We start from the raw sequence: 20,984 nt of genomic DNA, 5'->3' as shown, positions 1-20,984 counted from the left end.
GCTGCACTAAAACAATTAGCAGGCATCTGGTGGAGGAGGCTTCCATAGGTAAGTGGCGCCTTTATAACATCTGATATTGGGTTAAGGGAGATCTCTTCTGAGGACAGAGAGGTGGCCTGTTGAGGTTCACATATATTCCTGTCCGGACAGTAAGGAGAAATCGTTCTGTCTTCTGTTCTGTTCTGTAGGGAATTCCTCTGGAAGGGTAGAGAGCAGGCACTCCTACTCTGGAGCTTTAGCAAGACATTGCATTGCTCCTCTGTTTTTCTGTTTCGGTGCCGGGTTTGTGTTTCCTTGTGTTTTGGTCTGTGTTCTATATGTTTTTTCTGTCTTTTGTTGTGTGACTTCTGTGGTGAAACTTAAGGAAAGTGGACGTCAAAATGGGTAATAAAGCAAGTAAGCCTGATAGCCCTTTGAACTGTGTTTTAAGGAATTTTGATAAACTTCACCCCTCTTTTGTTAAGCAGAGCTATGATTATCCCATCACCAAGAATCACCTCCAAGCTTTTTTTGAGCCACTTTGGAGTCCGCTGGCCCCCTGAGGGCACCTTTGATCCCCAGGTGGCATGGGCTGTAACTAATGCCACTCTTGACAACCCTGGCCACCCAGATCAAATAGGATATATCCTACCCTGGGCAGAAGCAACAACTAATCCACCCTCTTGGATGAAGGTTTGTATGGTCCAGAATGGACAGGGAGGGCAGACCCTGATTGTGACCAAAAAAAATTCCCAGGAGCCCTCAATTAAGAGCCCTGTTTTACAGGACGCTCAGGAGGATTTCCTCCTCCCCCCTGTACACTGGGGCTCCTCTTATCTCCCTGCTGCTGGTGGGGGAACAAAGGAGACAGCTGCAAAAACTGCACCACCGCCTCCCTCCCCACCCCCCTGAGCTGCTGCAACTACCTCATTCCACCACTCCTTCTGCTATCACTTCCCCAAATAAGCCAGCCCCTGTTCCATCCCCTCCCCATACCCCACAGGATCGCCTCTATGGAAGGCCTGATTCTATCCCCTCCCCAGGCAGACCCGCAGGCACTGTTTCTATTTCTATCCCAGAGGAAGAGGTGACTCTTGCCCCTGTCCTTCCTCTCCGCCAGGTTCCAGAAGGTCGTTATATATATGTACCGTTTCCCACAATGGATCTCTACAATTGGAAAAACCAAAATCCCCCGTGTAGTGTGGATCCTAGTTCCCTGATTTCCCTGGTTGATTCTGTCTTTTTTAATCATCTCCCCACCTGGGATGACTGCCAACAGATTCTGCATACCCTTTTCACTATGGAGGAAAGGGAGCAAATCCTGGCAGAAGCAGCTAAAAGCGCTGCCTGGAATAAACTCTCTTATGCATGAGGAGAAAACGGAAGTAATCAACTTGGCTTTACCTAAAAGAAGACCAGACTGGGATTATGGGACTGCTGAAGGTAGGAGAGCACTCAGCGATTACTACCAGGCTCTATTAGAGGGTCTTAGTAGGGCAGATCGCAAGCCCACCAATCTTTCTAAAGTAGCAGAGGTGAAACAAAACCCAGAGGAGTCGCCTTCAGTGTTTCTGGAATGGCTCCTAGAGGCATACCATCTATATACTCCTATAGATCCTGAGGACCCGACAAATCTGAAGGTGATTAACCTGGCTTTTGTAGCTCAGTCAGCCCCAGACATCCGTAAAAAGATTCAAAAGATAGATGGCTTTGCAGGGAAGAATAGGTCAGAATTATTGGAGATAGCCCAAAAGGTGTTCGAAAACAGAGAGAGCCAGGATGATCTACTGATAAGGAAAGTAAATTGGGCCACAGTAGCTGCACTAAGGTCTCCCGAAGTTTTCAATTCCAGACAGATGCAGGCGGCACATGGCAGGGGCAAAAGACGGACTCCCCTCCAAATAGATCAGTGTGCTTATTGCGGGGAATATGGACACTGGAAAAATCATTGCCCCCAACGAAATCGAAAAGACTTTCCCCTGCTGCAGACTGAAGCCCCTCAGCCAAAACCAGCTCTAACTTTAGAAGAATAGGGGGACCATGGCTCTTTCAAACTAGACTCCCGAGAGCCAATGGTAACCTTCACAATTGGGAGCCAACCTGTAAATTTCTTGGTAGATACAGGGGCTTCATATTCGGTGTTACAGAAGCCCCTAGGACCCCTCTCTAATGAAACTATGGAAGTACAAGGGGCAACAGGAGAAATTAAAAATTATAGATGGACCACAGATCAGACTGTTGATGCAGGACAAGGAACTCACTCTTTTATTGTTATCCCTGAATGCCCTTTCCCATTGCTGGGGTGGGACCTTCTAAGCAAACTTCAGGCAACTATATCATTTTCAGGGGAGATGCCTACACTACAATTGGGGAGTCCTACAAGAGCCTTAACTATAACATGCCCATTAAGTGAGGAATATCTGCTTTCTCAAAATCCTATCCAAGCTTCAGTGGGAAAATGGAAAAAAACTATTAATCCAAGAAATTCCTGCAGTTTGGGCTGAAGATAACCCTCCGGGGTTAGCTAAACATGTGCCACCAGTCTTAGTCCAACTAACCTCTGGGGCTATGCCCATTCGGGTTAGACAATACCCCATTAGCTCTGAAGCCAGAGAAGGCATCAAAATTCATATCAGACGTCTCCTAAAAGAGGGAATACTAATTAGATGCCAGTCAACCTGGAACACCCCTTTGCTGCCGGTCCAAAAGACTGGGACTCATGATTATAGACTGGTACAGGACTTAAGAGAAGTAAACAAATGGGTGGAAACTGTACACCCAACCCTCCCAAACCCTTATACCTTGCTCAGTATGTTGCCACCAGAACATACAGTCTACACCGTATTAGATCTGAAAGATGCATTTTTTCTCCATTCCTTTGTCAAAACTGAGTCAGCCCATCTTTCCATTTGAATGGACTGACCTGGAACAGGGGATATCAGGACAACTAACCTGGACTCGACTACCTCAAGGATTTAAGAACTCCCCCACCATCTTTAATGAAGCACTCAACAAAGATTTGAGCCTCTTCCGCAGTGAGTACCCCGAGATAACCTTGCTCCAATATGTGGATGATCTTTTACTAGCAGCAAGGGATGAAAGGGACTGTTTAAGGGCCATCCAGGGTTTATTGAGAACCTTGGCTCAATTGGGGTACCAGTCTCCAAAAAGAAAGCAAAAATCTGTTCTCCTCGAGTTACTTATCTAGGATATGAACTGAGGGAAGGGAAAAGGCTGCTATCCCAAGCCCACATAGAGGCCATAATGAAGATCCCAATCCCAACTACTAAAAGGCAAGTTAGGGAGTTCCTGGGGGCAGTTGGGTACTGCCGTCTTTGGATACCTGGATTTGCTGAGATTGCCAAGCCTTTATATACTGCAACTGCAGGGGGCAACTCACCCTTAGTTTGGACTGAAGAAAATGAATTAGCTTTTAAGAATCTAAAAAAGGCCCTGGCACAGGCTCCAGCCCTAACCCTCCCTGATATCTCTAAGCCCTTCCATCTGTATGTTCATGAGAAAAAGGGCATTGCAAAAGGGGTTCTTACCCAAAATCTAGGGCCATGGAAAAGGCCTATTGCCTACATTTCAAAAAGGCTGGATCCAGTAGGGTCAGGATGGCCCCCTTGTTTACGAGCCATAGTGGCTACTGCACTTCTGGTGAAGGAAACAGACAAGCTTACCCTAGGGCAGACTCTGTGACTGCCCCTCATGCAGTGGAAGCTCTATTGAGGGATGCCACAAATCATTGGATGTCAAATGCCCACCTCACTCAATATCAAGCTCTACTCCTAGATAAAGACAGATTAACCTTCAGTAAATCCCTGGCCATCAATCCAGCGATGCTGCTGCTGGACAGCAATCCAGAGGAGCCAATTCATGACTGTTCAGAGATGCTGGATGTCATCCAAGGTACTCGACTAGACCTGACTGACATTCCTCTCACCGTCAGAGACGCAGACCTTTACACCGATGGCAGCAGCTATGTCCGGGATGGAATAAGGTATGCAGGGGCAGCTGTAGTCACAGGTCAAAAAGAAGTTATTTGGGTACAGGCTCTGCCCAGGGGCTCATCAGCCCAGAAAGCAGAAATCATTGCTGTGACACAGGCATTGAGATGGGCAAAAGGATAACGGGTGAATATCTACACAGACAGCCGTTATGCCTTTGCTACAGCACATGTGCATGGACAAATATATAAACAAAGGGGACTTCTAACCTCAGATGGCAAGATCATCAAAAATAAACAAGAAATTCTTGAACTACTGGAGGCAATTTGGTTACCAGACAAATTGGCTATTATCCACTGGCCTGGACACTGCAAAGACGATAGTCCTCAGACCCAGGGTAACAACCTGGCAGATCAAACAGCCAGGGAAATAGCCCTTGGAGAGCCAAAATACCAAGCTGTCCTAGAGCTCTCCAATTATCCAAAATTTCCAGTTAAATTTTGGGAAGAGGCCCCGTCATATACTACAGAAGAAATAAACTCATACTCCTCAATGGGGGCCCAGCAAAACTGTCATGGCTGGTGGATCCTCCCAGATAAAAAAATCTGCATACCTAAGCTACTAGGGAGAAAATGGTTAACTAATCTTCATCAAGCCATGCATTTTTCCCCCAAGAAGATGTCAGAATTGATCTCACCCTATGTCTGGCTACCAGGACATCGAGAGATGCTTCAAGATATCTCAAATCGATGCATGACATGTGCACAGGTAAACGCTAAAAGGAACCAACTTCCACAAGGAAACAGGAGTCAAGGTACTGTACCTGGTGAATTTGGGGAACTAGACTTCACTGAAATTAAACCTGGACTATATGGATATAAATACTTGTTAGTCTTTGTTGATACTGTCTCAGGCTGGGTAGAGGCTTTTCCAACCCGGACGGAAACAGCACAAATACTAGTTAAAAAGCTAATAACTGAGATTGTTCCTAGATTTGGCCTCCCTCTAATTTTGGGGTCTGACAATGGCCCGGCCTTCACGGCCAAATTATCTCGATTGATTTCAAAGGCCCTTAATATAAACTGGAAATTACACTGTATGTATCATCCTCAAAGCTCAGGGAAAGTAGAAAGGATGAATAGAACATTGAAGGAAACACTGACTAAATTAATTCTTGAGACTGGTGGTAACTGGGTTGATCTCCTGCCTTTTGCCCTGCTGAGGGCCCGTTGTACTCCTTATCGGGAAAAATTTACCCCTTAGGAAATAATATATGGGCAGACACCGCCTATGGTTCCCAGAATACATCTAGATCTGCTGGGAGACATTCCAGTCTCAGAGGCACTTAAAGGGTTACAACTAATCATGGATAAGATCTTTCCTCAGGTCCAGGCTGCTCAACACATGGGACACAGATCGCCTGATCATTCATTCCAGCCTAGAGATGCTGTGCTGATAAGATGGTTAAAAACCAACAGTCTTGAACCCATGTGGAAAGGCCCTTACATCATGATTCTCCGCACTCCCACTGTCCTCAAAGTTGCTGGCATTCCTGCATGGATTCACCATTCACAGCTTAAGAAGGCACCTGCAGAACCCACTGGAGGAGAATCAAGCAACCAAAGGTGGAGAGTGACTAAACGTGGACCCTTTAAAATTAAAATTTTTAAGGGTTAATGTTTTGTCATTAACTTCTCATTTTTTTCCTTGTCATTGTAAACATTATGCTAATGTTTTTCACTTGTTGTAATATATATGTATTCTTGGGTTTTAGCTATGCCAATTTCAACGAACCTTGCACCCCTTCTGTAGCCCAGGTAGGACCTGCCATTGCAGGATCCCCACTAATATTAAATTGCACTTACTCCTGTCAGGATCCAATAATCGGCCCTATCAGATGGTATAAAGATAACCAAGAAGTTTTTAGTCAGATCTTCAGGGAGGGACCATGGAAAAACCTCACAGATCAGTCCCAAAGAGATGATATAAACTTTGGAATCTATAAATACTCAGCTCACCCACGAGATTCAGGGCAATATTCCTGTGTTAAGCTTAAAAAGGGAGCCCTGGTGGACACTGTCTATTCAAGTGCCACTTTAAATGTGGATGTTTCTGTGAGCCCCCTAGAGTCTGTAAATAACCAGAACTTCTGGCTACAATTGGTTGTTGATACTATGAACAAAAGTTCCTTCTGCATACAAGAAGGAAGCTCAGTCCATCAATTGTTAGCTAATAATCTTATGGGCCTGTCTATAAAATATGATGACTGTGTTAAGGTGACTGGGGATAGTTACACAGCAAAACTGGCCTGTGTCTCATACAGAGTCAGCCTTGCCAGCTTCACTAATTGTCCAGAAACATTGTCTATGCATAGACTGCACCCTTCCTCGATCCCCACCAAATTGTTCTATTGAACAATATATCTCCCTACCCAATGGCAAACGACTTCCTAAAGGATGGGTTTTTCTCTGTAATAAGACAACCGTCCAAGCGTTGCCTACCAATTTCTCTGGAATCTGCTCTGTTGGGAGGATTTTTCCTTTACTGCCATCCCTGGCATCTCCCCACCGAGTTATCCGAAGTCTGCCCCCCAATTGCAATGACAGTGTAATCCTCCTGGATCCACTAGACGTTGCAATTGCGGCAGCTTTCATTCTACCAGTCCCGGGACTAATGGTAGGAATTCAAAGAGAAATCACTAAATTAGCCTGTAGTTTTAGCAAAACAGCTAACCTTACAGCACAAGTTTTAGCAGAAATTAATCAAGAGATGAAAGAACTCTGAACCTCAGTACTACAAAATAGAGCAGCTACTGACTTTCTGCTACTGAAACATCATTTGGGCTGCCAACAATTCCCAGGCATGTGCCGTTTTAATATTACTGACTATTCTAATGTTATTCAACAACAGATAGATGAAATGAAAAAGGAAATAAACAAGATTCAAATGGACAACTTTTGGCCAGACCTAAAAAACTGGTTTCCATGGTTAACTTCTCTTGCAAGTCCTATCATTTGTATTCTTCTCCTATTAGTTATTGTCCCATGCATTATTAACTATGTGCTCAGGTTTATAGGGATACAACTCAATTCTGTTATGTACCACCGACAGTATTAACATATGTTGCTGACGTTACTGGTTGCTCCCTATCAAAGATTTGAAAGGGACACATCAGAAAAGGGGGGAATGATATACCTAGCCTAGTTATCTCATTTGATCAGAAGGCAGCTTGTCACAAGTTATGAAGGATTCATTTCTGTTTTCTGTAAAAATATCAGGATGTCTGTATGGCCTAGCCATTAGTTGATGTTGTAAAGATGATTGGAATACCTGCCCGCACCCTGAACTCACCCAGGTCCGGTTTTCCCTGACCATATAACAACCCTTTCCTAAACCTTAGTGATGCCTCATATATTCTGGCCTTCCCTGGCTGGATAACGACCCTCTCTGAGTCTCTAAGATCTCCATAAATTCTGATGCCGGGGCCAGCAAAAATGTAAACTTGTGTTATGCTCTTCAGAGTGTTGTTATCTGTAACCCCCCCTTTGTGTAACTTCTTGCGCTATAAAACTGGTCCACAAAGAAGCCTCGGGTCTGTCCTTGGCTCCCCCAATTTTGAGGGGCAAGGCAGCCCTGCCGGTCAAAATAATAAGCTTGCTTTAATTTGACTTTAATTGGAGTCAGTGGTCTTTTCTTGCGTTGTGGTCTAACAGTATTAGCCCAGAAAGGTTTACATAGATGTCCAGGTAAGTAACATTGATCCAGGACCCAATGATTTCCAAATCAGATACATAGAATACAGAACTGAGATGCAAATGTGTGAGACATTTTTTAACAGGAATGTCCACAGGGATTAGGCTGATTGCATTAGACAAGGCATGTGATCCCGTGGCCCCAGGGCAGTATCCAATGTCCCTTCCTTTTCTGTGACATCTAGGAAGCTGACTCTGCTCCTGTGGTGTTTGCCCAGCAGCCACCTGCTGACAGACTAGGGATGGACAGATGGACCTCAGGTTGGATTCTTTTCCCAATGGGTTCTTCAGATTATGGCTGGGGAAAAGAGTAGAGGAAACACAGGAAATGATGGAGGTGTAGCTCCTTGGGTAAGCCTCACTTCATTTTAAACAGGGGTGTTTGCATTGAGAAAGATAATGTTAATCACTCAACATTCTAATGACTGCAGGAAGATTCAAATTTCAAAGGAAACCTACTCCAGCATTCTGGGCTCTATGGGGAGGTGGAGGAGTTCTATGGAAACTGGTTGTTTTTGCCCTGGGCCTTTTAAACTGTAAATTGAACAAATTAATGGGCTTCATCCTGGTAGTTTCATCCATGCACATGTCAAGCTTTCCCCTGTTCATCCACCCTTCTACTCATTTCCCCTTCTTCTGTCTTCAATTTCCATCTCTCACCCTGGCCACACCCTTCCCAATCCTTGGGGATCCCTTCTCTTCATCTGTTTCCTTTAGTTTCCACACATGAGAGAAAACACTGGAGCCTTTTATGTTTTAAATCTTTATTTATTTATTCACTTTTATGTGGTGCTGAGGATCAAACCCAGGGCTTCACACCTGCAAGGCAAGCGATCTACCACTGAGCTACAGCCCAGCCCTGGAGCCTTATCTTTCAGAGTGTAGAATGTGGCATCTTCCAGTTCCAGGAAAGCTCTTGACGTTGACAGGATTTCCTTTTTCATGGCTAAATGTCAGTGGTTAGTTCATTTTTGCTTTTTCTCTTGTGTCCTCCTCAGTTTTGGTAAATAAACAGGTGAAGGTTGGCTCTGAAAGGAAAGTGACCATGACACTTGGAGTGACCAAGAGATCTTTATTGTGGTGGGGTCTGATTAACAGGGAAGGAAGAGAGAGAGAGAGAGAGAGAGAGAGAGAGAGAGAGAGAGAGAGAGAGAGAGAAAGAGAGAGAGAGAGAGAAAGAGAGAGCGAGAGAGAGAGAAACAGAGAGTGAGAGAGAAAGTGAGAGAGAGAGAGTGAAAGACAAAAAGAATTCCTCATGATTCAGGATTTTCTTAGTTTCTCTGGTGTCAGTTGTAATGTCTCCAGTCACCTCTAATTTATTCAGATCACCTGCCTCTCCTCTGTTATTTTATTTGTATTTATATTTTCTGGTTTTTGTAGCAAAAGGCCTTTCAACTTTATTTATTATGTCATCACAACAGTTGTTTGTGTTATTCATCTGTTGTGATATTTATTATTTTATTTTTTTCTACTTTCAGAGGTTTGGGAGCCTCCTTAGTCTACTTATTGGAGACCACTTATCCGTTATATTTACATATATATATATATTTATCTAGGCACTCCTTGCCAGTAGCTTTCCTTTTAGTGCTTCCTATTGTGGCATCCCGCAGGTTTTGCTATATTGTTACCCCATTTCCTTTAGGCTAACAACATTTTTAAATTTCTCCCTTTCGGTTTTCAAAGATTAACTGTTTCTTGAATAGCAGTCACTCTATTTCCATATCTTAATCAAATGTCCGTGTTTGTTGCTATTTATATCTTTATCCCATTATGATCATGAAAATGCAGGGTAGTATGTCAATATTTTGAATCTGTCACTTCTTGATTTGGGGGCCTAATATATCACATGGAGATGTCAAGTATAAATATGTCCTTTGTTCAATTCTAGTTCAAATACATTGATTTCATATTTATTAGAAACTAGCTAAATAGCAGGGTAGTAATGTTAAGCCAGCACATAAGAATCACAATCAGGAGCTCAGGTTTAAGTATAAAAGAAAATAGATGTTTTTTGGGACATTGTCCCTGAAAACTGTCTACTCTGACCTCAAAGGTAGCAATGAAAATAAAGCAGGGAAACCACACTGCATTTGCGGTTTTCAAATAGGTGTCTAGGAGCATTAAGTATACCAGTCCTCATGGCCATGGTTATCTCATCACTCAGGAAAATCACTTCCTCTCCTGGCACTGACACTGTGCCACCACAGAGAGGTGCCTGTTCTCTAGAATCAGCCACTCATGGTGCAAATCTATCATTACATTCCCATGCAGTGTGTCTAGTTTAAGGCAGGGTCCTGTTCCTGGACCATGTGGCCACAGCAGAGAATGGAGAAACATCTGGGGAAGGGACATCACATTGTGGGTAACAGCCTTGACTCTGTGGTCATGAGTTCTGCTCAGTGTACAGGGGAAGAAAGTATTTGTTTCTCTGTGAATATGACATTTTTCCTTTCTTTTCCTTGTAACTCAGAAAATTCTAAAAGCAAGCCCCTGAGGAAGGCAGACCTGACTACAAGGAGATGAGGCTGTGGATGGGTCTTTCCACACAGCCTCAGCCACACAGACTCATGAAACCCAGAATGTGAAAGGCAGCAGGGGGTCCCAGGGCTCCCCCACCAGAGGAGGAGGAACCCAGGTAAGAGGAGGCCTAGATATACAGAGAGCCAGGGGTGACTTGGATCAATGAGCCTGGGTTAGATCCTGCATGCTTCTATGTCTGTAACTGAGTTGTCCATCCCAGTCCCCTGAGGGCCTAGCCTGGAAATTCCTCACCAGGCCAACTTGTCTGTTGAGATGCTGCCAGAGACCACTATATCTCCAAATAAGTATCATATCCAGCCAGGATGTTGTGCATTTGTTGAAACCTGACTCCACATCCTCTGTTTCAGGATCTCCAGTTCTTCCTACTAGTGCCCTTGTCAATTCTGTGTCAATTCTAGGGAACAACCCTAGAATCTCAAATAGCATAGTAATCAATAGGTCCCCCATCTGAATCCCTCCTAAAAAGGCACTACTGAACTCAGAGTGGAAAATCTGTCCTTTGTTGATAATGGAGCCATGGTTGTGGTTCTGCTGATGCACTAAAATTTCATTTTCCACCCACAGGGGAAGGACAAGGACCATGGGCATTTGGACACAGTGCCAGGAGCAGAAGATGCCCCCATGAAGTGCTGGGATGGGGCACTGGGCCCACAACCCTTGGGCCCAAAGGAAATGGTAGGAGACCCTCAATGTTACACAAAATTACATATAAGAGGTTGTGAGGGGAAATGGGGGGAAACAAGGGAGAGAATTGAACAAGGGCAGATGAGGTAGAGAGGGAAGATGGGAGGGGAGGGGAGGGGGGATTGTAGGGGATAGGAAAGGTAGCAGAATACAACATTCACTAATATGCCATTACGTAAAAATGTGAGTGTGTAACCTATGTGATTCTGCAATTTGTATTTGGGGTAAAAATGGGAGTTCATAACCCACTTGAGTCAAATGTATGAAAGATGATATATCATGAGCTTTGTAACGTTTTGAACAACCAATAAAAAAAAAAAAACAGGTTTGGTGGCACATGGCTGAAATCCCAACAGCAAATAAGGCTGAGGCAGGAGGATCACAAGTTCAAAGCCAGCCTCAGCAACTTAGCAAGGCCCAGTTGCCAAACTGAAAAAATAAAAAGGGCTGAAGATGTGGTTCAGTGGTTAAGCACCTGTGAGTTCAATCCCTGATACCAAAAACTTTTTAAAAAATTCTTAAGTGTTGGGTACCCACCAATAAAAACAGTGGAAAAATAAATTAAATGTATAATATTTTTTAAAAGTCCTGGGACTTAATTCAATGGCAGAACACTTGCTTAGTGTGTATAAGGACCTGGGTTCAAACCCCAGTACCACCAGAAAAAAAAAAAAGCTAAAGAAAGTTCTAGATAGTACCCTACACATAAAGAATTTTCTCTAATAACAGAAACCTCAAAAAAGAAGGAACATCAAAGCAAGTTAAAAAAAGAAAATTTGAATAAGAACAATAGGCTATCCTACTTCTTAAATCATATTTGATAACTGAAGCAAAATTTATAATGCTATCAGGTATGGAGGTCAGTAAATATAGAGGGAAATACTTGACAAATATATTTTAACAAAAGGAAGTGTAAAGAAACCTAAGCACAGGTAAATTTACTATTCTTCACTTGAATTGGGAAAACACTGATATCAGCCAAATGAGACACTTTGCACATAGATAGTTCCACCTATAGTAACCACTAAGAAAGTTATCAAAAAGAGGTCCCCCAAAATGTTATCAGTAAATCCAGATAATACCCTAAAAACTGTTCAAATAACACACAGATAAAGAGGACAGGAGAAATAAATTGAAAACAAACAATAAAATGCAGATTTAAACCTTAACATATATGAAAATACAAGCTATGCATTGGGAGAAGATATGTACAAACTACATATCCAACAAAGTACTAGTGTGTACAATATAATAAGAACTCTCTAAACTCAATAATTTTAAAAGTCTTATTATTAGAGAATGGGCAAAAGACATGAAGAAATATTTTACCTATGGAGATACATATGCAGATGGTAATTAAGTGAATGAAAGATGTTCTATGTCATTAGCATTAGAGAACAAAAAGTTAAAACCACAATGGCATGGCAATGCACATCTATCAGGGCAGCTAAAATAAAAATAAATTAAGGACAACAAATGCTGATGAGAAAGTCTAGAAACCATCCTTATACATTGCTGGTAGGACTATAAAATAATATAACCACTCTGGAAAATAGTTTGGCAGTTTCTAAACTAAACTTCCATTCTCAGGCATTTACTTATCTCAAAGAAATGAAAAATATATTCACACAAACACCTGTACACAGAAATTCATAGCAGCTTTAATCATAATAACTGAAACCTGGAAGCAACACAGATATTCTCAGCAAGTACAGTTAAACTCTATACTATGCCACCTCTATGCTATGGAAAACTAGACAGCAAGAACAAGCTATTGATATATGCAATAACTTGACTCCATCTCCAGGGAATTATGTTGAGTCAAAGAGCCCATCTCAAAATATGACAAACTGTATGATTCCATTTAGATACCATTCTTAAAATGAAAAAGTTGTAGAGATGGAGAACAGATTAGTTGTTCCCAGAGATCAGAAATGGGGAGGGGAGGGAGGAGTGGGTGTGGTTATCAGAGAATGACACCAAGCTTCTTTGTGGTGATGAATACATCTATATCTGGACTATATCAATGTCAATGCCTTGGGTGTTATATCTGCAAAATGTTAACACTCAATGAAATTAGATAAAGGGTACAGAGGATCATTATGTATTATTTCTTACAACTGAATTTGAAGCTACAATTTTCTTATAATTTAAATTTTATATTTTTCATAGCTTTTTTTCATAGCATTGTCCTGAGAGAGATTACCCATTCCTATTTTTGACCAGTAGTCCCATTCCTATTTAGTTTCTAACCTAAGCGCATTTAAATTCTAAATATTCTGTTACTCTGGTCACCATGAAGGAAAGTCAATGTGTTAAAATTAATATTTATTACAAATAAATTTTACCTAATGGCTGCTAATCATTTACCTTTTGCACTAATCAAAACTTTGTATGTCTTTGTTGGGAACTGGATTTTGCTAAACACTGAATTCTTTATTAGAATGCCCACTGAAAAGATAAACAATTGAATGGGTGAAGAAAGATGATAGAATCATTAGCTTCAGTCATGAATAGAGGAAAAGGGCAAAAAAGAGAGAAAAGAAAAGTAAAAGGAGGAGAGATGGAAAACAAATGAAAAACAAAGAAAAATTACATATAAAGTAAGGCTTATACCTTTTCTTATAAAAAGGTTAGTTTGCTTGGGGCTTAAGAAATTATTATGAAGATACAAGTCATTATTCAGGAAATAAAACTGACTGGGTCATTTGCTCTTCATGCTTTGCTCTGTTTCAAGAGTTAGATAGACAGGAATTCATAGAATCATATAATTGAACACATACAGAAAGCACTGGCCCATGGCAAAAACAATAGTTATGACTTGACTTCTACTTCTCACCCCAGAAAATAGATCTATCTGACTAAGAAACTGCCCAGAAAACTAGTGGCTTCTGCATATATTTGGGTGGAGTTTTTGTTTCTTTGCTTATTTTGCCAAAGGTTCAGGGTTAGCGCTATCAAAATTAAATCAGTGAGCCATTCTTCACTAAAAAAAATGAACTTTTGGATGCAGACTAATTGATAGTTTCTACAATCACATATCTCTAAATTCAGAGTAATTTTATTTATTGTTTCTTATTGAATTAGCATACTCTTGAGAAATCAGTGGCCCTTTTGATATCATCAAAGGCCAATAACCACAGGGCTCAGCAGTAGAGTGCTCGCCCTGCATGTGGGAGGCCCTGGGTTCATCCTTAGCACCACATAGAAAGAAAGAAATAAAATCATATGGTCAGATATTATTGTATCCTAACTAATTAATCTGCTCTTAAATGCCAGTAGCAACCATATACTCCACCTTCCTTTGATAAATTCATAACTCTGCTCAAGGCTTATTGATTAATCAACAGGTTGGAACTGGTGTATGGATTATGGAGATTTGCCAAGGCATAGAGCAAGATTAATTAGTCAGGATACAATAATCTGACCATATGATTTTTTAGTCAGAGTTAATCTAATTAATTAGAAACTTACAGTGAAAACCCAGGGCATTTCTGGGAATTGGTGGTCATCTGGAAGTAAGAACTTCAGCTTTGTTTTAGCTCCTTTATCCCTCCTCGAAAATCCCAACTGCCATTAATCCCTCCAGAACTCTATTGTTGGCATGGTTTCTGCAATCCTTCTCCAAACCCTCCACTGCCACCATCGCCTTGCCACTTGATATTGACTTGGAGATCCTGAAAGAGAATGGCTGTTGTTGGAAGTTATAAAGAAATATAAGTAGTTCTGGGCTGTGATGAATCCATATAGAATTAATTTCCCTAAACCCACATGATTAGATATAACTATTACAGATATGTTTATATTCCCCTTTCAACCCAAAGAATAACTATGACCTTAAATCAAAGTATAATATTTATTTTACTACTGTTGACTTTTTCTAATGAACACTTAGAAACTATTGCAAAATAAATCAAAAACACAAAATCAGTATTTAATGAATACCATGAAACATACAAAAGTGATTCCTTCACTCAAAAGAAAAGGTAGGTACAGAAACAAAGTTAAAACATGTGTTGGGTAAATAACAATAGAAGGAGCCTATATAGCAATCCTTGGTTGACTGCCAAAGAGCTGTTCAATCAGAAAAAAAGGAAAGATGCTCACAACCATGTTCAAAATTGTACTGATAGTTTGAAGAACCCTATGTCTTATTTTGTTGAGATAGAAGACTTTGGAAGATTTTAATAGAAGAGGGAGAATTTGAGTTGGCTTGTAGAGAATAGCAGAATTTTTTTCCCTTTTTTTTCCTATTTTTTTGTTTTAATTACTTACACATGACAGTACATTGACCTTGACATATCATACATTTGAATCAGATGGAATATAATTTCTCATTTTTTCTGAGTGTACAGGTTGCAGAATCACATTGGTCATGCAGTCACATATATACACACAGTAATACTAATGTCTGTTTCATTCTACTATCCTTCCTATCCCTCCCATCTCCTCCCCTCCACTCCCACCTAATCTAAAGAATAGCAGAATTTAGAGAGCATACAAACAACCAGTGAGAGATTGAGGTCATTCTATTAATTGAATTGCTCTGAAGTGCAACACCAACATTCCTCTTAGGAAAATGTGTAGATATACCTTGAGTTATAAGGTAAGTTCGCTCCCTGGACCTTGCTATTGTCTAGGTCAAGGAGAAGAGGAGGGTCTCCTTTGCTTTAGGGAAAGAAAATGAAGGTCCCAGGAGAAATTAGGGTAGATGAGGAAAGAGAATCCTCCAAGCTGGGAACAGACACACCCTTGGAGATGTGGTAGCCTAAACAGACTTTGGGGAAGAACAAGAATATCCAGGAGATGGATTACTCATTGTGGGGGCCTGCTACATAAAGTCCTACACATGAATACTCACCTCCCTGATGAAATCTTCAGGTAATTCTAGGAGGCTCTTGGATTCTTTTTGTCTAAGTAAATTCTTTGAGTGATAATAACTTCTTCATTCAAACTGATATGTGTGACAGGAGTTGGGGGAAGGTGAACAGAAGATTCATGTCTTTTTTTAATTTTATAGTTTTGCACCACAGTTATTTTTTAATAAATACATTTATTTATTTATTTATTTGGTGCTGAAGATCAAACCCAGAATCTCACCTGTGCAAGGCAAGTGCTCTGTCACTGAGCCACAATCCCAGTCCCAGATTCATGTCTTGATAAAAAAGCCAGGTACATCATAAGAACCTGGGATTAGTTTCAGGTTATAAAAATCATGGGAAGACTTCTTGACTTTTCTAGGATGTGTTCAGACAGAATAAGTCAACAATGGCAAGATTGCTGTGGGAAGGTGTTATACCACAATGCGAAGAAAAGACTACTTACTCCAATTGAAGTCAAATTAAAGAAAGCTTATAATTTCGACTGGCCCAGGCTGTTTCTCCCTAAAAACTCAGGAACAGAAGACAGCCCAGCAGCTCTGTAGGAGCATAGCTTTATATCAAAGAAAGTTACACAAAAGGAGGGTGTCTTGAGAATTTACAGATAACAAATTTTTTTATATTTAACATTGCATTCGAGAGAAATAGAAATAATGAGCAGAAAATTTTAAATTACAATTAAAAAAATTAAAATGAATGTTTAGTTGGCAAGTCTTGCCAGATAACAAAATTTTGACAAGCATAACACAAAGGTTAGTTAATATTTTAGCTGGTCCCGATGTCAGAATTTATTAAGGCTCCATTAGAGCTTCAGAGAGGGTCATTATCTGGCCAGGGAGAGCCAGAATTTATGAGGCTCCACTAAAGTTTTGGAAAGGGTTGTTATCTGGTCAGGGAAAGCCTGGCATGGGTGAGTTCAAGGCATGGGCAGGCATTCCAAACAACTTTAGAAATCACAGTGACTTATAGTAAAGACGAAATAAACCTTTCATGCCTTTGTGGCTGCTGCATTTCCGCTGGGCAAATTAACCGGGAGGTGACAAGCAACTTGAAGATTGAAGCAGGAACTGAGCAGAAACTCAAGGTAGAGGGTACCTAAGGTAGCGGGAGCCCCTTTATTACAACAGAGGTATATATACCTAACTGATTACACACAGCTTGACTCAATTAGCATCATCCAGATAGGGCAATCAGCCAAAAAGGAATTTCATCATCTTAATGGCTTGGTGGCATTGCCTCACAAACCACTCCTCCTGGCAAACTGCCAGGCACCATCTTGACTTGATTTGTGATCCCCAACATGTGGCAAGATGGTTCCCAATCTTAAGAGGGAATAAGGCTAGGTTTATCAGAAGGCAGGAGAGGGTTGTAAGCAATTGACATCTGTGATATACCACGTGAAGGGGTGAATTTTAATCAAATTCAAAAAACTTTCCACCTTCCAGAGATTATAAAAAGAACATACTTGCCAGGTGTGGTGGAACTTGCCTGTGTAATCCCAACAATTCAGGTGGCTGAGGCAGAAAGATCATAGGTTTGGAGCCAGCCTCAGCAACTTGGCAAAGCCCTAAGCAACTTAGTGAGAACCTGTCTCAAAAAAATTGTTTTAATTAAAATTATTTTTTTAAAAGCTAGGGATGTGGCTTACTCATTAAGTACCCTGAGTTTAATCCCTTGTGCCACACACACACTCACAAAAAAAAAAAAATAGAATGTACTCACATTTAATACTGTGAGTTAAGAAACAAAGCAGACACTAAACCTCATGAGACCTAGATAAGTGACCCAGCACTAATAAAGAGCAAGAAATCGCCCAATACACTTCAGCACAATAATGGGTCCATTATTACTAAAGGCAGAGCCAGAGTATTTTCTTTACATAAACTATTATTTATTAAAAATTGCTTTTTAGACAGACAATATAGTTGATGGTTTGGCAGTTCTGCTGACATGAATACCACCCTTGAATTGAACCACGTTCACCTTCCCTGAACTCCAGCCCATTCTTCTGACTAAAAACTTGTGTAGAGACAAACATCATCTTTTCCAGTAATTTCATGGAGATGCAAGATGTATTCAGGCAGGTACTAAGACAGAAGATTTCTTCCTGTGAATTCAGTTTCTTGAGGGAAAATAAGGCATTATCCAAATAAGAATTATAAAGAAGGGAGAAGATAAAGCCCAGAGCAAGAGTGAGAGGATTAAAGAGTCAGAGAATGAAGACCAAATCTTTGCACAGCTCTATAGAAAAGCAAAAGCCAAGCCCTGATAAGTGACAAGAAGAAAAATAATAATGTCTGGAAAATATCTGACAACACAACAAAGTTTCCTGCTTTGTATCTGATTGTGACCTGAGCTTCTGACAACAGATCCAAATCAAGCAAAAACAATGTTCTCCAATTCATAGAGTCCAGGAACTTAACTGATGGTATGGAGAATACAAAGTTTGAACCTACAATCAACTTCAGAGAACTAAATGTAGGTACAAAAGGGAAAGCCTAGTGTCCACCTCACATAACATGCCAACTGGGGTGTTGCCATGGTGGGTTCACAATGAGGGTGGTCAGCCAGTTAGAGCCATAGACAGAGCCTCTGCTCATCTTTTTTGCCACAATAGGCATCGAAAGCAGCTTGGCTCAGCTGTGAAGTTGTGGGCCATTGTACTGCCTTGAGCTACAGCTGTTTTGAAGTTTCTCACAGTCCATTAGACTCTCACAGTTCATTAGTCCACTTTTAACTTAGATGTACTCCCATCTCACCATTTAATCTGGTATTCCAAAGAGGGAGCATGGTGAATGATTAAAGTTATAATAATAAGTTACAGTTGTATTCTTGTTACCCAGATCAACAATAATTAAAAGTAGAATAAAACAGTTTTAATCTGAGAGACATAATGAGACAAAGAGTGTGGTTGGCAAATTGTTGCCTTTATTGACATTTCCCCCATGTTCTCTGAATGAGAAAAAAAATTTAATTTGTGCTTGAATTTGTAAAATATGTAGAAAGTAATGATTATGCCACATAAAGAGATATATTTAGTAGTTTTCCCCCTTTTCCTCTGTTTAACCAGCCTCAGATTCAACTGTGTCTTGAAAATAAAGATGGAATTGTTCCAACTGATTCTCTTTCTCAGCCTGTTCTCCATCTTTTACATATAAATCATTCAACTCTTTTGGGGATGTTGAATTTCTGTTGTGAATTGTTGGAGGGAGAAGGGGAAATCTTCTGTGCTTCTTTTCTAGTTATGTGCAGCACATTGCCAGAAACTTAGTGGCAACACCAATAAAATCCATTAAGTCACAGATTTTTAGGTCAGAAGTCCAAGTCAGAGCAGGTTGGATCCTCTGGAAGCCTCTCACAGGACCTCATGCAGGTGCTGGCTGCATAATGATCTCTGTGGGGCCTTTGATTCTCCCTCTCTCAGTCTTTGGGGAGGGTGCAGTTCCTTGGGGGCTGTGGGGCTCTGGACCTGAATTTTGACACCCCAAGCTTTGTTTCCTTTCATATGTCTCCTTATATTCTGTGAGAATTTGGAGATTTGGGTGTGTTTGTGTTTGTTGCAGTGTTTGATTCTTTGGGCTGGCTAGACAAGCACTGTACCACTGCACTGTACCCAGGTCCACAGTTGCTTCTTCTGTGCCTGAAGGAGACCTGTTCAGAGTTTGGTGCTGTCTGCAAACCTCCTAACACAAGCAATAGATTCCTGTTACACCACTCAGCTTTTCAGGTTCTCTCAGGTGCCTTCCCTTTGATTAGCTCACAGTGTCTGTAATTACATGAGCAAACTACCCCCCTCATTGCCAGTTTTTGTGGCTGTGAACAAAATATATGACAAGAACAACTTATACAACAAGCATTTTGTTTTGGACTCAGTTTGAGAGTTTCAGTCCATGGCCACCTGACTGCAATGCTTTAGGCCTGAGGTGAGACAGAACATTCTGGCACAAGGGCATGAGAAAGGAAAGATACTCTCTAATGGCAACCAGGAGCAGAGAGAGTGAGGAGCCTGGGATGAGGTGCTTATTCCCCAAGTGCATTAGGGGACTATTTCCTCAAGCTGTGGCCCAACTTCCAACAGTTTCCATCTGGTAGCCCATTCAAATTATTGGCCAATCAATGCACTGATCAGGTCACATCCCTCTCTCCTAATGTAATCATCTCACCTCCAAAATTTTGGAACATTTATAGATTTTTAATATGAGACTTTAAGGGAGACCTCATTTCCAAACCATAGTCATGGACGAGACAGCAGGGTGATGTCAATGATGGTGACTGAGAGCCACAGGGAACCTCATCAGACAGGAGAGCAACTCATAGATGAAGCCTTGGGTATCAGATCTTTCTTCAGCTGTAATTGTACCTCTGGATGTAATTTGGGAAATCTAGTCTTTCAGTGTCGGGACACATCCTATCCAGTGGCTAGGACATTCTTGTTGCCCAAACTGTCACCACCCTCAATTACCCTGACAACCAAAGCATCAAGAACCTCAAAAATAAAATAAAATGAAAGCTCACAGGTAGCTATTCAATGAATAACAAACCCTCTGATGAGTAGGACATTGAGGCAGAAACAGAAGAGCTCATTTCCTTAACAATTCCACCTCTGGTTAGGCACCCAAGGGAAGCCTAAAATTCCAGAGACTCCAGAGCCCCAGGCAGAAAAAACCCAAGGTGAAAGCCAGCCTCTGCAATATGGTGAGGCCCTGAGCAACATAAGTGGCCCTACCTCAAAAAATAAAAAGAGCCATGTAGTTACTTCACAAAAACATGGGTAATGAACAGACACTTCTCCAAAAAGAAATACAAATGCCCAAACAAACACTTGAAAAAAGTGATTGATATCATTACGTTATCAAGAAATGCCAATGATAAATAGAAAAGATACCAGCTCACACCAGTTAGAATGAATATCACCAAAGAAATAAAAATGTAACAAATGTTGACAAGGATGTAGAACCTTCATGTGTAGAAGTTAAATCTTATATACTTGTGAGGTCACTTGGTGATCAACAACATATCTGTTAACGAATTGGAAACAGTTCAATTTAAAAGTGTGTGTTTGTATGCACACACGCGCATGTCTGTGCGCGTGCAGCCAAATCTGGAAGAATGCCAAACAAACGTTGGGCATCTATACTATTCAGTATCTCTGATGTGTGGATTAGAAATGTTTGAGGCTCTGGCCATTCAATTTTTAT

General features: G+C 41.0%; 1 protein-coding gene across 1 annotated transcript; it reads left to right on the top strand.

The window, feature by feature from the left end:
- Positions 1-2,156: 2,156 nt before the first annotated feature.
- On the top strand, positions 2,157-5,629 carry LOC101961112 (endogenous retrovirus group K member 25 Pol protein). Its single transcript, XM_013365225.3, is given in 5 exon segments — positions 2,157-2,453; positions 2,455-2,841; positions 2,843-3,134; positions 3,137-3,673; positions 3,676-5,629. Coding segments are annotated over 5 exon segments (3,444 nt in total). The 3' UTR covers positions 5,607-5,629.
- The last annotated feature ends 15,355 nt before the right edge of the window (positions 5,630-20,984 follow it).

The sequence above is a fragment of the Ictidomys tridecemlineatus genome, chromosome 14 (genome assembly GCF_052094955.1).
Source record: "Ictidomys tridecemlineatus isolate mIctTri1 chromosome 14, mIctTri1.hap1, whole genome shotgun sequence".
Lineage (NCBI taxonomy): Eukaryota > Metazoa > Chordata > Mammalia > Rodentia > Sciuridae > Ictidomys > Ictidomys tridecemlineatus.
Note: the sequence above shows the minus strand (reverse complement) of the source record. Positions and strands in the feature narration are given on the sequence as shown.